General features: G+C 44.7%; 1 protein-coding gene and 1 pseudogene across 3 annotated transcripts in view; both read left to right on the top strand.

Moving 5' to 3' along the window:
* The window catches only part of LHFPL2 (LHFPL tetraspan subfamily member 2), a 16,333-nt gene extending 2,270 nt beyond the window's left edge, over nucleotides 1-14,063 (top strand). For all 3 annotated transcript variants that reach the window (XM_035892813.1, XM_035892812.1, XM_009637248.2), the window contains one exon: nucleotides 13,642-14,063. In XM_035892813.1, coding sequence (XP_035748706.1) covers nucleotides 13,642-13,898 — 257 coding nt within the window. In that variant the 3' untranslated portion in view covers nucleotides 13,899-14,063. The remainder of the gene's footprint in view (nucleotides 1-13,641) is intronic.
* LOC104124896 overlaps nucleotides 13,950-14,141 on the top strand; it is a 3,759-nt pseudogene continuing 3,567 nt past the window's right edge.

Raw genomic sequence — 14,141 nt, 5'->3', positions numbered from 1 at the left:
CTCTTGGTGGTGCTCTTAAGCAGCTGTTTTCAATTTGTGAAATGGTTTCATTACAACAGAAATTAGGAGGTTTAACTTGCTTGCTCAGAACCTGAATCTGGCTTCTCCCCTCCTTCCCTCCACTGAGATGGTCAAATGCATCCATGGTGGCTGTAGATAGGCAGGAGGTGTAATGATAGGTGTTCAAACCTTTATGAAGCTGGTTGTTTTCATGTGCTCATTTGAGACCTAAATTAAGCTTACTCTAAACACACATGGGCCAGTAGGCAAAAATTGGATTTGCTGCCTGCTGCAGCTTTCCAGAGCCAGTGGTACGGGCCAGGGACTGACTCCTGAAGCACTAGCACGGTGGCTCTTGCTTTCCTCCACTTCATGCATCTTTGGTATAAAAGTGTACTGCTTATTTCATGTCACCCATAATGTAAGGTTTGTGCTTCTGGGGCAGAATTAGATCCCTAAGTTGGCTCAAGATGCTTTTGTTCACATGATGGCATACAATTAGCAGATGAATGTCCTTTAGATAAAAATTACAGGTTTTTCTGTAGTCACTCATGGTTTACAGAATTTGCCAGAACCAGCACGACAAGGAAGCAGCGCTACAGTGCAGATTAAGCCAGGGGAAGATTTTAGCTCCTTGCTTTCTTACCCTGTACTTCAGAATTAATCCATGAAACCTGTTTTTCAGGAGATGTTACTTCTTTTCTGTTGGAGGGGTATTTGTATGGGAGAGATTGGCTAGCAGCATAAGTAGATGTTCGGCCTGTCAGACTTGGGTCTGTTTAAAAGGTAACTTTACTTACCACTCTGATACCATCTCAAAATATCTAGTCTAACATCAAGATTAGCAGGAAGTAGGTTCTTGTATCTTAGTAATACTGTTCTGGAGGCCATGTATTTCTGAGAAAATACATGCAAAGACGGTTTTATGTTTTATCAAGCCAGCCGTACCTGTAATGGGACTTGTGGCCTCAAGAATTGAACACGACAGTTGACAAATAATTTCTTATGTGTTAGGGGATAGATCAGTCCTTTTTGAGCTGTACCAATGACAGAAGCACTTCCCTTCTTATAATTCAGATAGATGACACAGCATGAAACTGGGTAACAGAAAGGTCACGTTACTGAAACTGTTGCTATGAGGAGTACGTCTGCCAGGATTTGCAGCCAGGCGTCGTGTGGCTAGCAACTCGTTTTCTCAAGATTAGTTTTATTGGATCCACTGCTACTTTTGTGCCAGTAGCATTACAGCATCTGCTTACTTAGTTGAAATTATTTTCCTTATGACTTATCACAGCTGTTAATTTCAATTTTCTCAGTTCCCAAGTTTTGGAAAATGCTTAGGCAAGTTGTTCAAGAACAACAGTTGTCGGCATGGTTAATCCATACAGGGATTATGATAGCTAGACTAATGCCCTGACTGGAGAACAAGACACAACCCTGCCTTAATCATCTTAAGTGTAAAATCATTCTTTCAAATGTGAACAATTATGTTTTTAATAAGCCTAGGAGAAGAATTCACAAAACCATTTTATCAGCCTATATCAGTCCAATATTTGCAAGTATGTCAAACATCTCATTTTCAAAGATGAGATACACACATGCTAGAGTCATCTACTGGAACTCAGGATCTTGCAGACTTAATCTCATTTAAAATCTCTATATCTTTGCAGTGGAAATTTAATATCATTAAAAACATACAAGTTAATTTATTCCTGGAATTCATCATGAAAAAGCAATAACAGACACCGGATATATCTTTTCAGTCTAGCAACATTGGTTGTGACCTGGATGATGCCTACGGTGAAATTACAGAACAGAAAGCAACATCTCTTCTGTTATGGCCCTTGGTCAAATGTGCAAACCCTAATTTAGGACAATGGGAAGGAGCCATACACATATCTGATCCATGGAGGGTTTTTTTTTTTGTGGCAGAAAATTAGAAATAGGAAGCCATAAAAGAAGAAAATACAGCTTTTGTTTAAACTCCTGTGATTCCGTTGTTGCAGAGCAAGACTTTCTACCACGTATTTTCAGACTGCAGTGCCTTTCATTCTGGAGCTGTAGGAACACTAATCAGTGGCCCTGGTTTTGGAGATGTTTGAGGATTGTTTCATCTGGAAGAGCTTCTTTTCTCTGCAATAGAGAGTGCAAAGAATGGAGCCATGTAATTAAATAGATAATTACTACCCAGCAGCAAGAAGACCAGGCAGACTTTCATTTGAATGTCTTTTTGGGGAAAGTATCCTATTTTTACAGGCTGTGAATCACTGGAAATGCAGAGGCTAGAAGAGGCAGTGTGTTATTATATGGTAGCTGATAAGAACCAATTCAAAGTAAATTTCCACTGTAATCATCTAGTTGTAGGAAGTAAATAATTGGTGATCCCCTATTGACATCTCTTGGTATGGATACAGCATAGTAGCATATGTCTTTACAAGCTTTATTTGGGCTTGGGTAGTTCACTTTGATGCTAAGTAATATGATCGAAACATAGCCTGGCCTCCAAGGGGTGCAGGGTGCAGTGGGGAGCTTAGGAGAGTTGGGGGGAGCTTAGGACAGAGCCTAAAACAGGTTCGGCTTCCATCTGTGACACAATTTCCTTTATGAAATTAATCATCGACAGCTTTTCTTGGCTTTTTTTCCTTTTAACCTCTAAGGGCACAGCTGGGCAGAGCTGGCCCCCGGTGTTGTGCCTGGGGGGACGCGGCCCCTTCCCCACAGCCGCTTACCGGTGAGTCACAACCCACCGGTGAGCCACAACCCGCCAGCGACACCCTGACAGTATGCCAGGAGGTGGAAGCTAAATTAGCAGCACATACATTAATCTCAACCACAGAACTTGAGCAGGCCCATGTGTTTCCTTGTGAGGAGCTACGCCATCGCTCTCCCCAACGCCTTCCCAGGCACGTGGAAGGGAAAGGGTGCTGGCGCGTCAGGAAGGCTGCTTGGTTTGAGAGTTTGGTTTTGCCGTGCTGGAGTGGGGCTGCATCTCCAAACAAGTTTACCAAAAAGGGATAAAATATCTCCTCTTCTCTACAGTCTTTCCAGAGTGCTGAGGGCTTCATCTGGGAGGCTTCTTGCAGGTCATCCCCTTCTCACCACTTTCTCTGTTGGCAGTCCGCTCTCTCCTGGCTCAAATGGGGCTTGACAAAACACGTTTCCGACAGAAGCATGAGGAAACAAAAAGCATGTAAAAATTGGGTTGCATCAGTCAGGAGACCAGCTGCGTCCCCAGCTGTGCACCGAGGGGTGTCTCTGGTTTGGTCAGGTGAATGCATGGCTGCATTTCGCCACTGTGTGGCTGGGCTGCTGGTGGTTTCACCTTTAACAGATACGTGGCTGGTCAGACAAAGCAGAGGTTTGTGTCTTCAGAGGCCGCTGCAGGTGAGCCAGGAGCACTAGGTCGCCCCGGCTACCTTGTCAGAGTCTGTCTGCTTGGGCCAAGATGCTGCAGGCTGGGGCTTCCCTCCCTCAACCCAGCAGTTTCTCTTCCAGCATTGCTGCCAGATGACTCAGCTTCATCCTTTCCAGGGTCCTACTTTAGTATTCTCCTCTCATCGTCCAGCACTGAGGTTTCCTCAACATTTCATCCTACTTTACTCCTGCCGAGCATGTCCTCTCATACCACTGCTTTGTTTTAGGGAGGCTGTTTTTTCCCCTCTGGTGCTTGTCCTTCTTAGTCCAAAGCAGTGAAGTCTCTTTCTTGGTACTTTCTCTTCTCAGGTATCTCACAAGGTCTCCTGTGTTCATTCTTCTGTCCTTTCCACGATTTCTTATTTTTTCCCTCTTACTACTGTCTACGTCTTCCCCTGTTCCCTGCTGTGGTGTCTCGGGGGGTTCCTCCATCAGAAACTACTGCAGTACCTGGGCAATAGTTCAGTTCCAGTAGTGCAGCTTTACCCTCAAATGCAAGGAAACTTCTCCACAATTTTCTAAAATGAAGAGGTCAAACCCAGTTTGAAGCCAGCTGCGTCTGTAACAGAGTATCTTCGCTGCTTGGGGGAGTTTGGTTTACATCTCTTGCACTAAGAAATAATTCAGTGCATTATACTTCTTGGCCATTGTTTCCATTTGGGAGGCTGGGTGATGAGGAAGATGGCCTGAGCAGAGTGTGATGGGAACCATCTGAAGGGGAAGAGGATCTGGAGCTGCTTGTGGGGGTGGTAGGAATAGGATCCGGCTGTGCAGGGTGGGCTTGTGGTGTGTGGGGCCATGCGGCCGCATGCTCCTCGCTGATGGAAGGTAAGGAGGCTGTGGGGAGTTGCGGAGGAGGAAGCTGAGGAGGAAGTGGGAGGTCAGCCAGGACTTTTCTCGGAGAGGGGAGAAAACGCATAAGGAGAAGCAAGCTGCTGTGGAGGGGGCATGAGCTGTTAGAGCTCTTTGATGCTCAGAGAGTGATGCGAAAGGTTTTGATAGTTGCAGAGTAGTTTTGGATAGTCAGTTGTAGGCAGCAGCATGCTGTAAAAAAGCATTATTTTCTCTGAGAAAGGGCCAAGCTGGTGAGCTAGGAAGAAAGCACCTTGTGAGTTCATATTGCTGCCTGTGGGCAATGGAAGCTGTTGCTTGGCCAGGGAGCCCAGGCAGCAGGAGAGCAGAGAGAGACTGGTTTTGCCCTCGAAGGCAAGGAAGCTTCTTGTTTGTCTTTCTAAAATGCAGAGCATGCATTTTTCAAAAAGCATATTTCCTCTTGGATTCAGCTCGAAGTTTTTCTTTTCTGATGCCAGAATTCTGAATTCTTGGGGTGGGAAGAAAGAAAAAAGCCGGAGGGGGGCAGAGGGGGGATTTCTAATGGAAATCCTGACAGTCTGAACTGCTTTTGCTGTCTGCGGTATAGTGCTTCCTGTAACCTATGTGGCCCAATGCCAGCACGACATCTAATACACACTTGGCTGCTTAAAGTTCAAGTGAAGGGGACTGCTGTGTTGGAATATGCCAGGGAAGGAAAATTGAGTTCAAGTGCTAAATTGCTGTTGAGCCTGAGGGAGAGTGTTAGTAACTTGAAAGAAATAAAATGAAGGTTTCAATGTTTTGTTAGATATGGTGGTCGGCTCATGGCCTGCGCTACCAAGGTGGGCATGTGGAAACCAGCAGACACCCCGCAGATTGCAAATAGAATAGAAAAACAAACAAAAAATTCAGGTTTTCAGTGGTCAAGTTTGGCAGCTGATTTTCTCGGCAGGTATAAATTTCTTCCACCAAACGGTGCTCAGTGTGAGACTCTCATACTACCTACTGAGCAATGTTTTACAGTGGCACATGTGCACACCGAGGTCCCTCACTTCTACCGGTGTAGGTGAGACACCAAGACCTTCTTTACACCTGCGCCCTGGTGATGCCGGGTCAGAGATGCTGGCTGCCCCCGAGAGGCCGGGGGACATTGGGAGGGTAGCAGGGCTCCCTTTCCATCAGATTTTTGCTTCCAGGCCTCAGAGCCAAGGCTGATGCTGCCCTTTGTATGGATGTAAGATGCAAACACTAGGAGAATATTTAAACTCAACAAATGCTGTGTTTTCAGTCAAACGCAAGAAAAAAAGATGAAAGCGTCTCTTTCAAGAGGGGGGGTGGGGCTAACTTAGGCTTAGCTCCTGTCTTCAATGTTCCTGGTGTGGTGGTGAAGGAAGCCGGTGGTTTTGAGTTTTGCTTCCTTCTCCAACACAGGTGACCTGCACTCTGCTGCTCTATGACCCATGAAGCCTCCCAAAATTTTCCTCTTCCTGCATCCCCCTTCGCCTTTTTTTTCTGGCTGAGCCTTAGTTCCTCTGCAGCTTCTCCCCCCTGCATCTCTGAGGTCTTGGGATCGGTATTAAGGAAATGTCATGCCATGAAAAAGATGGCCTGCAGCCGTTTTACCTCTTTGCTTAGGCTGGGGCAGGTTGTTGCTTCAGCCTCCCTTACAGAGCTGTGGTTGGGAGGTGGTGGTTTTCATTCCCGTTCTGCTGATTCAGGGTAAGCAATGGGTGGTTTGCCGGGCATGGCACACACTGGTCAAATGGCAGTGGAAAGGCTTCTGGCAAGTGGTGTGAAATGAACTGGGTCTTCTCCTCTGCTTCTTTCATGGGTGGAATAATTGACATGGCCTGATACTTCCTTCCCTGACTTTGGAACCTCCTGAATTTACCATCCACAACTGAGTTTCTCATTTAGCAGCTTTAAGCCTTTTCCTGGGCCATCCTAGATTAAAAACACTCGATGCTTCATGGGCTTTTAAAGTAAAATCTGAGAGGTGACCAGCCCTCACAGCTGTGCCTGAGCGGTGGCCCTGTGAGTGGAGAAGTCTTCACTTACCTCTGCATTGCCAAAAACTTGTGAACACTTGGCTTTTCCCCTATAAGGTGCTTTATCTTGACTTAATTGCAGGGTTAGCATCCACCGCATGGGAGCCCCCATAGTGTGGTGACATGACTTCACATGGCTGATGGCCAGCAAAGAGGCAGCTGTGTCATGTGAGGGCTTGGGACAGATCTCACTTCGAGTCTCCACATCTCCTTCCCTCCCAACTAATGGGGACTCTCACTGCATATACAAAAATTATTAAAAGCTAATGGTGAATTTGCCCTCCCCTCTCCTAAAAACAGGGGTCTGCAGCTCATCCTTTGTTACAGAGAAGTCCAAGCAGTTAGATCACACTGATATAAAAAAAACCTGGATCCCCTGCATGATGTCGTTCTGCCAAAGCAACCTGACTTATTTTTGGCTTTTTCTGTGGGTAGCAAAATATACTTCATACTTGAGTGTCCCACCAGCAGCCCCCTGCGTGGTATTCCTGTCTCTGTTTCCACACCCCAACGTCAGTAATGCCATCAGACGTCCACAAACATTTGCATAGGTTTGGTTATGAATGAGCATCTTTGCTTTGCCTAATGAATGGGAAAAGGCTCATGAGCAAATGGTATAGTTAATTTACTGTTGAAAAGAGTAGCGATCTAATCTTCTTCCTCAATTTGAGGGAGTTAGGGAGCTACTTTTTCTTCTGGTAACTGCTTACCCTTGTATGACCTTGAGACAATTTTAAAGGGGGGAAAAAAATATCTTTGCAGGTTTTGAGCTGTTGCCTGGTTATAGTTTTAAACAATTCATTTTTCTGCCTCAGCTTAGGGTATCCCAGGTACACTGAAATCTGTATGTGGCTGCAGTCCTCTGCAGTGACTGCAGGGGTGGGGGTATGGACCTCGCCTCAGTGCATTGCCCGCCAGCAACCCTCCCCACCCTCAACAGCCATGCTTCCAGCTTGTCCCAAACCCCTCTGCTTGTGCAGACCTGCATTGAGTGTGGTGTCCAGGTGGGCTTTTTTAAGCGCTGATCTTCTTAATGTTACGAATTTTTGGTTTGTTTGTTATGCAGTGTTTCCAAGTGGGCCAGATGCTGTCTCCAAGGCCCTAGGGCTTGCAGAGTCTCCCCTTTCTTTTTGGGCAAAGACCTTCTTGCCTCTGGTCAGCTGCTTGCCTTCGGTGGGTCTGGCAGTCATCCAGGGGGACAGAGAGCAGCTGCAGAGGCAGGTCTGGGGCCCTGGTGCTGCGGGTACCACAACCGGTGCTCCCTTCAGCATCTCGGCACTGCCCTCACCCTTTTCCTGTAGCCAGTCTGGAGACCACCACGTCAGCTGGCCTAAGCCTGCCTCCTTAGCTGTCTTCTGATGAAAATGGGATCACTGAATCATTTCACACAGGCTGAAGGTGTCTGAGTGGGAGGCTGTCGCTTCGGTTGTCTGTCAGGTTTGCGTATGTGAAAGCCTCCTTGGGCCAAGCTAGCATACATTTGTACAAATATTTTATATGTGAAATTGTTCAGGTATTCAGGTAGCAGATTGACATATTTGGAAATACGAGCAGTAAAGGCAGGGTTATTTTGCCTGGCTGGTGCACCGCTCTTGGGCTGAGTGTTAATCTCCTGTGGTTGTGTAGGAGATGAGGACGATCAGGACCACTGCCACTGAGAAATTGACCTGCCTATGCTGCCTGCGTGCTGGTGTGCAAGGCTCATCCCTCCATGCCTTCACCCTTTTTCTCTTCCTCTCTTAAAATGTTGTTGCTCGGTTGTGGTGCTCCATTGGAGCCTGTTGCAGTGCCACCCCATTGATCACAGCTGCTTAATTTCCTGTTTCTTCAGCAGCATTTAAAAGCTTTTTTGCTATTTTGCTAGGAAATGAGAAGATAGTTTCAGGCTTTGCAATGGAAATTGGCTTTGTTAGTATATGCTGTTGTTTAATATGGCACAACAGCAGCTGCACAGGAGACTGTCAAAACTAAATAGCATGCCTTCACTTAGCTAAACAAGCATCTGCCTAACCCCTGTCTTGAGGGTTGCTTCCAAGGATGGAATGAAAAAGCTTTTACTCAGATCTGACCCCAGCATATAATGTGACATATAAACACCCATAACGATAAACTCATCTGCTGGTTTTCCAAGAGGTTAGCCTGGCAGTGCTGCTGCAGTGTATAAAAACCAGGAGGAGCAATTGCTTGCTGCAGTTCCAGGCCCTTAAAAGGGGAAAAGTTCTTGGTGCACAAATGCAAAAAGCTTTTCCTATAGGAAAAGCATTACTGAATTGTCTTCAGAAACATCGTTGCACAGTGGTGCAGTCTGCTATATTTATATTGATATTTCACAGTATGTTTTAGGAGAAAGGAGTTGCTTTCACATCATTTGAATATAGAAGGGCTTATGTTTAATAGGTTGTCTGTGTTCTAATCAGGAAATACATTTTAGTCTAATAATCCTAATAAAATCTAAATTCTGTATTTCTTTACCTGCTTTCAAAAAGAAGCCTTATTAGGGATTGATAATAAAATGTTATATGGGCAAACTGCCTTCAGTGAAAGATGGGAAAATGTTCCCTGCTGACAGATCTATTCCAAAGAGTTTTGAATGAGGTCTCTGGATAAAAAAGTCATTTAAATAGTTTTCTGTTGTCATTCCTAGGCATCTGGCAGCATTGTGTAGTGTTCTTTCAGACCTCTGTTTTAAGGAATCCTAAAGAGAGAGCTGGCAACAACTAACACAAAGGAAAATATATTGATGAAAAATTATCTTACTGACTCAAAGAAGCGGGATAGAGCTAATTAAGAAGTAGGAACAAGAGTATGTGTACAGCAGAAGCTGCACTCCCAGCAGAGCAGCTGTGCTCAGAGAGAGGGTTAAATCTAGAACTGAGCAAGCCTGAGCTCTGCGAGCCTGTGGAGGAGCACAGTGGAAAACAGCTTGTAATGTTTTCAAAACTAATTTGTTCCTCCCAGCAGGGGGAACAAGCAGCAATAATTCCACAGGTAGCTTGTGGATTAAAACTCTCATTTACTGTATGTCAGCAGAAATAACTGAAAGGAGTCGTTGCAGAAAACTTTTCTTCAGAGAGAGCACTCGATTTTTGTTCTCTGTTCTTTCTCTTGAAGATTGGCTTGTCTTAAAAGACACTGGGACTAGAGCAAAAACTGATTTATTAAGAACAAGAAATCTCTTTCATTAATATTAACTGTGCTCCTGCCAGATACGTCTCAAGGCAAACCGTCAACAGGGGATGATTGTTGCTTTATCAGATTATGCCGACATAAAATTATACAACACAAAGCTGAGCTTTGTACTCCTATGGCTAACAAAAGCTTAAGCGCTTGAATCTTAATTTACAGCATTAAATGGGTTAGGAAGCCTCATAATACAGATTAAATACAGAATTAATATTTGAATGAGTCAAGTGTAAGAATAACTGAATTAAATTCAAGAAACCTGAGAATTATAATAGTTGATCAATCCAGAGAGCGACTTTCTTACACAAATCTGTAGATGGTGCTAGGAGCTGGTCTTGTGTTCCTGTGCGCTGTGAGTATAAATGAATGCCAGGGATGAGGCACTTGGCCCCCCTTTCCAGCCCCGTGTAAGCTCCAGGCCATGCTCTCCGACGTGTTTCGCTCACTGGCAAGGTGCTTTGCTCCTGGCCCCGCACAGACCAGCCAGCGCCCTTTTTTCCAGGGACTCTTCAGAAAACAAAGCCATGCACTGGTATGAGAAATCACGGCTGAGAATTTACTCCATGTTTTCCCCTTGTGGATCGTCTCACCACAGACTGGCCTGTGAGTGGGCTTTGCTCAACTGCAGCTGCTTGCGCGTGTGTTAGATGTAGATCAAGGCTACGCTGTTAGCTGTAGAAACAGCCCTCTGGCTTTTTCATGCTGCATAAAATGGTTGTGCAGTGCTCCTTAGGTCAAAGGCGGAAGGCACAGAGACTGCTGAGCTATTCGTGTTGCATTTAACTGTTTCGCCTGTTTAAAAGCAGACCATGACTTTCCAAGCAGTATCACAACCTCTCCTGCCCTTGCTATCCCTGCTATATCTTACCGTGTTCTTCCCACATGGGCATTTTTCCTTCCCTTTCCTCTGCATCCGTGTTCCCAGGAGCAGAGACGTGGCTATTTTTTGGGGATCTCTGGAAGCCGCTGCTCTGGTTACGGGTAGTTGGACAGTTAAGTGCTTTGGATTGCTGGCTTCTGCTTTAGCCCATGGTTTGCTCTGTTGCTGGGTGGTAAAGCATCTTCTGTCTTGTTTTAAGCTGGAGAAGTCATTGAGATGAGCTCTGTAGCCTGTGACCATCTCTTGTGGTTACTGGGAAGCAGGAGGCAAAGCTCCTCTTTATCTTTTTACTTGAGCGCCCCTTCTTGGGCAGGTAGGGAGAGTCAGGAAGGGACCTCTGCACCTTGCACAGCTCCGCCGTTGCTCCAGGCATTGGAGCTTTTGAGCTTAGTGCGTGATGAGGAGTCCGTGCCTCTCCACTTGCTGTTAATCGGCATGAAATCCAAGGAGTGGCATTTTTGTTGTGGGTACGCTCAATTGGCTTAATTGAATCATCTTTACTCACTTTTCCTAGCAAGTGGGAACCAGGTATTAATGAAATGAGAAATGATGATAAATATCAGTGACAGTGAGAAGAGGTGCATATCCTGAGCAGCTTTCTGTCGGCACTGAAATGGAGTAGTAGAAGGTAGGTTTGGTAGTGAAAATAGTAATTTTTTTTTTTCTTTTATTATGCTAGACCGGTATAGGATTCACAAAGTTAGCCATCTGAAGGAAAAATCAGGTGAGACTCTGACCATATTCAAGGCCATAGTTAAGACTTTTCTCCAACTTTTGATTTAATCTGTGAGAAAACAGCTGTAGTTTATCAAGTTACAGGCTGCAGTCAGTACTCCAGGAATTTTCTGTACTTTTAAAGTTTTAATTCAGTGAAGTCCTGATGACTACACTTGACAGCAGTGCTGCAGCCTTTGCAGGGCTGAGTTTTGGGTAACGGCTTTTCAGCTTGGGGAAGACATACCACGGACCAGTAGTTTTCAGGAGTTCTTCAGTGCTGTAGTTTTGGTAGAAAGAGCTGGACATAGCTACTCAGTTCTGCATGTGACTCAGCTATGTAAGCCAGGTTTGCTGTTAAACGCAGGTTCTCCAGGTTTGTGAGTGATGGAGTGGTAAACTTTAAAAACTTCCTTGCTGGCAGCAGCTACATTGGCATTTCAGATCTGGCATCTTAATTCGGTGATGGTGATCTTTAACTACGAAAGGGCTCATGCTCATTAGAGAAAATGGCAACTGGCCCATGCCAATATACAGTCAGAAAAATACATAGCGTGGTCATGCCAGTTACGCAGAGCAGGAAACTAGTGATGAATAGAGGAGAAGAACTGCTGGTGTTTAGTCTGAAACGGCTGCAGGGCTCAGCAGGATGAAAGCACAGATTACCCAGGTCTGTCCAAGATAAAGCAGTAATTTATACTTAATGTAGTTTGGCCAATCATCCAGGAAACACTGCATAAAATTTGTCATTGGTTCTTAAATGTAAGCAGTGATGAAATCCCTTCACAGAGAATGGATATCACTCACTAATGGATTTTGCTGCCCCAAAGAATAATGACATTCGGTCATTCATGCCCATGGTGTTGTGTCATCATTAAAAAAACGCTGGAGGAAGGACTTTCTTTTGTGAAATGTCTGGCATTCATAGACGTTAATTTTGGACAGTTGGATGATGGCTTTTGCATTCTGTGTGTATTAACTGCTTACTAGCTGGGACGCAGCTTTTCTTTCTCAGTGAGGAAGTTTTCTTCCATATCTGGCTGAATTCCTTTAAACAAACAATTAAGGAAACCTAATGGACGGCAGAATGGGCTAGGCTGACTGAATTGAAGAAGATGCAAGCACGTCCTTACAGCTGTTCTTGGTAATCTCTTAGTATAGGGAAGAACAGAGCACTGTTTTCTACTTCATTACTTGGTAGAAATTTTGGGATTAAATCTAATGGATGAGCCAGCACCACAGATAAAAAGCACAGCTTTCAGCCCACTTTTCTAGAGGGTGACAGCACCTTTACCAATTTTTGTCAAGGTACCAGGCTGAACAAAGGGCTTTACAGTGCAGGACAAATAACTTGGTAGTATTTATGGGATCTGGAAGGCTGTATTCATTTTCTGGGTAAACTGGTTGTGTTTGAGCAAAAACTATTTTTCATCGTTCTTCCCGCTCTTCTGAGTAAAATTTTAAAGGAAACAGAAAGCAAATTTTGGTACCTATGAGCTGTCCGGATGTTTAGCTCCTTCCTACATACCTTGTAGGAGGGAGATCTGTTTTTATCTCCCTGTGATTTTTCTAGCGGGGCCCATAAGAGAGTAGTGTAGCCCCGAGCATATCAGGCTTTTTAATTAAATTTCTCGTCTTTGTGCAAAGACACATCGTCTGTGCAGGGACTCCAGTGTGACTTTTCATTTCCTTAATGAAGCCCTTCACTGCTTAGACAGACTGGTCCTCATAGGAGAGGAAACTATGAATATGAGAGACGATCAGATGGGCAAAACATCTAGTCTGATCTTTTTACTTCCAGCCCGAGGCACAGCAGGGTGTTCGGGCCGTTTAGCAAGATGGGGAGTTGAGGCTTTTGCTCCTGCATCACTAGAAATGTGCCTTCCTTCTGCAGCAGTCTGTTTAGAGGATCCCAGTTACCCATGCACTGGCCACGCATACTTGGATCCCCCTGTTCGGGGCTGACTCTGGAATCCCTTCATTACAAAAGCAGCTTGCTGAACGGGCAGTACTATTTTTCTACTGTGTCCTAATGTGGCCAAATAAGCAGATGTGGTGTGAGATACTTTTTTTTCCCCAGACAAGAAAATCAATGTATGAAAAATCCAGAGGAAAGAAGGCAGAACCGTTCATAATGAATGACTAAATAAAGCTGAATGAGAGCTAGCTGAACACACAAGTCAAAAGTGGATGCAGACATCCCTAAGTATTTGAAAAGTGCAAGTATGAACTTGAAGTGAAGTAGGCAGAGATGCTCGAATGTTTTGTAAGCCCTCTGTACCTAGCAATAATGTGTGAAAACAAAGGATGTACAAGGAATGCAGAGATTAAAGTCAGGAACTAGGCCATTATCACAGGCCATAAGCTTTTCACAAGAAAAACCACAGGGTAGCTCCAAGTTTAGTTAAAGCACTGCATAGTATATACTAGGGAACAATCAGTAAAGGAAGGTTGGTTGGATGAGGAAGAATCTTCTAATCCCTGTTCTTAGGAGTGAGTAGTGACCATGATAACCATTACAACATGTGTTGTGTTTGGTGTTAAACTAATCATTTGTTAAACTTGTGCCTTTTCTGTTTTTATTTCTAGGCCTCTTCCTTATCTTAGGCTTGATACTTTACCCTGCAGGTTGGGGATGCCAGAAAGCAATAAGCTATTGTGGACCTTACGCTTCTGCTTACAAACTTGGAGACTGCTCCTTGGGCTGGGCTTTCTACACAGCTATCGGTGGCACTATTCTGACGTTCATCTGTGCAGTCTTCTCGGCGCAAGCTGAAATAGCCACATCCAGTGACAAAGTGCAAGAAGAAATAGAAGAAGGAAAAAACCTTATCTGCCTCCTTTAACTTTGGCGGGGAAAAATAACCAGCACCTGATCTTAATCTGCTTTCCGTTGACTGGACAAGCAGATCTGCTTACCCGTTTCTACCATTTGTGTGATTGAGCCCCATGCATTCCAGCCGTGAACTACTGAAATGGTCTTTCTTCCTTGCTGGGCAATGAGGATCAGAGAAAGGATCCCAAGAATGTAAACACTTGGGGATTTTTTTTAGTTTCATTCTATGATCAGGACACAGTGGAATATATTA

Source organism: Egretta garzetta, unplaced genomic scaffold, assembly GCF_000687185.1.
Source record: "Egretta garzetta isolate BGI_Z169 unplaced genomic scaffold, ASM68718v1 scaffold424, whole genome shotgun sequence".
In the NCBI taxonomy this organism is placed as follows: Eukaryota; Metazoa; Chordata; class Aves; order Pelecaniformes; family Ardeidae; genus Egretta; species Egretta garzetta.
The sequence above is the reverse complement of the archived record's forward strand: the minus strand, read 5'-3'. Positions and strand labels throughout refer to the sequence as shown.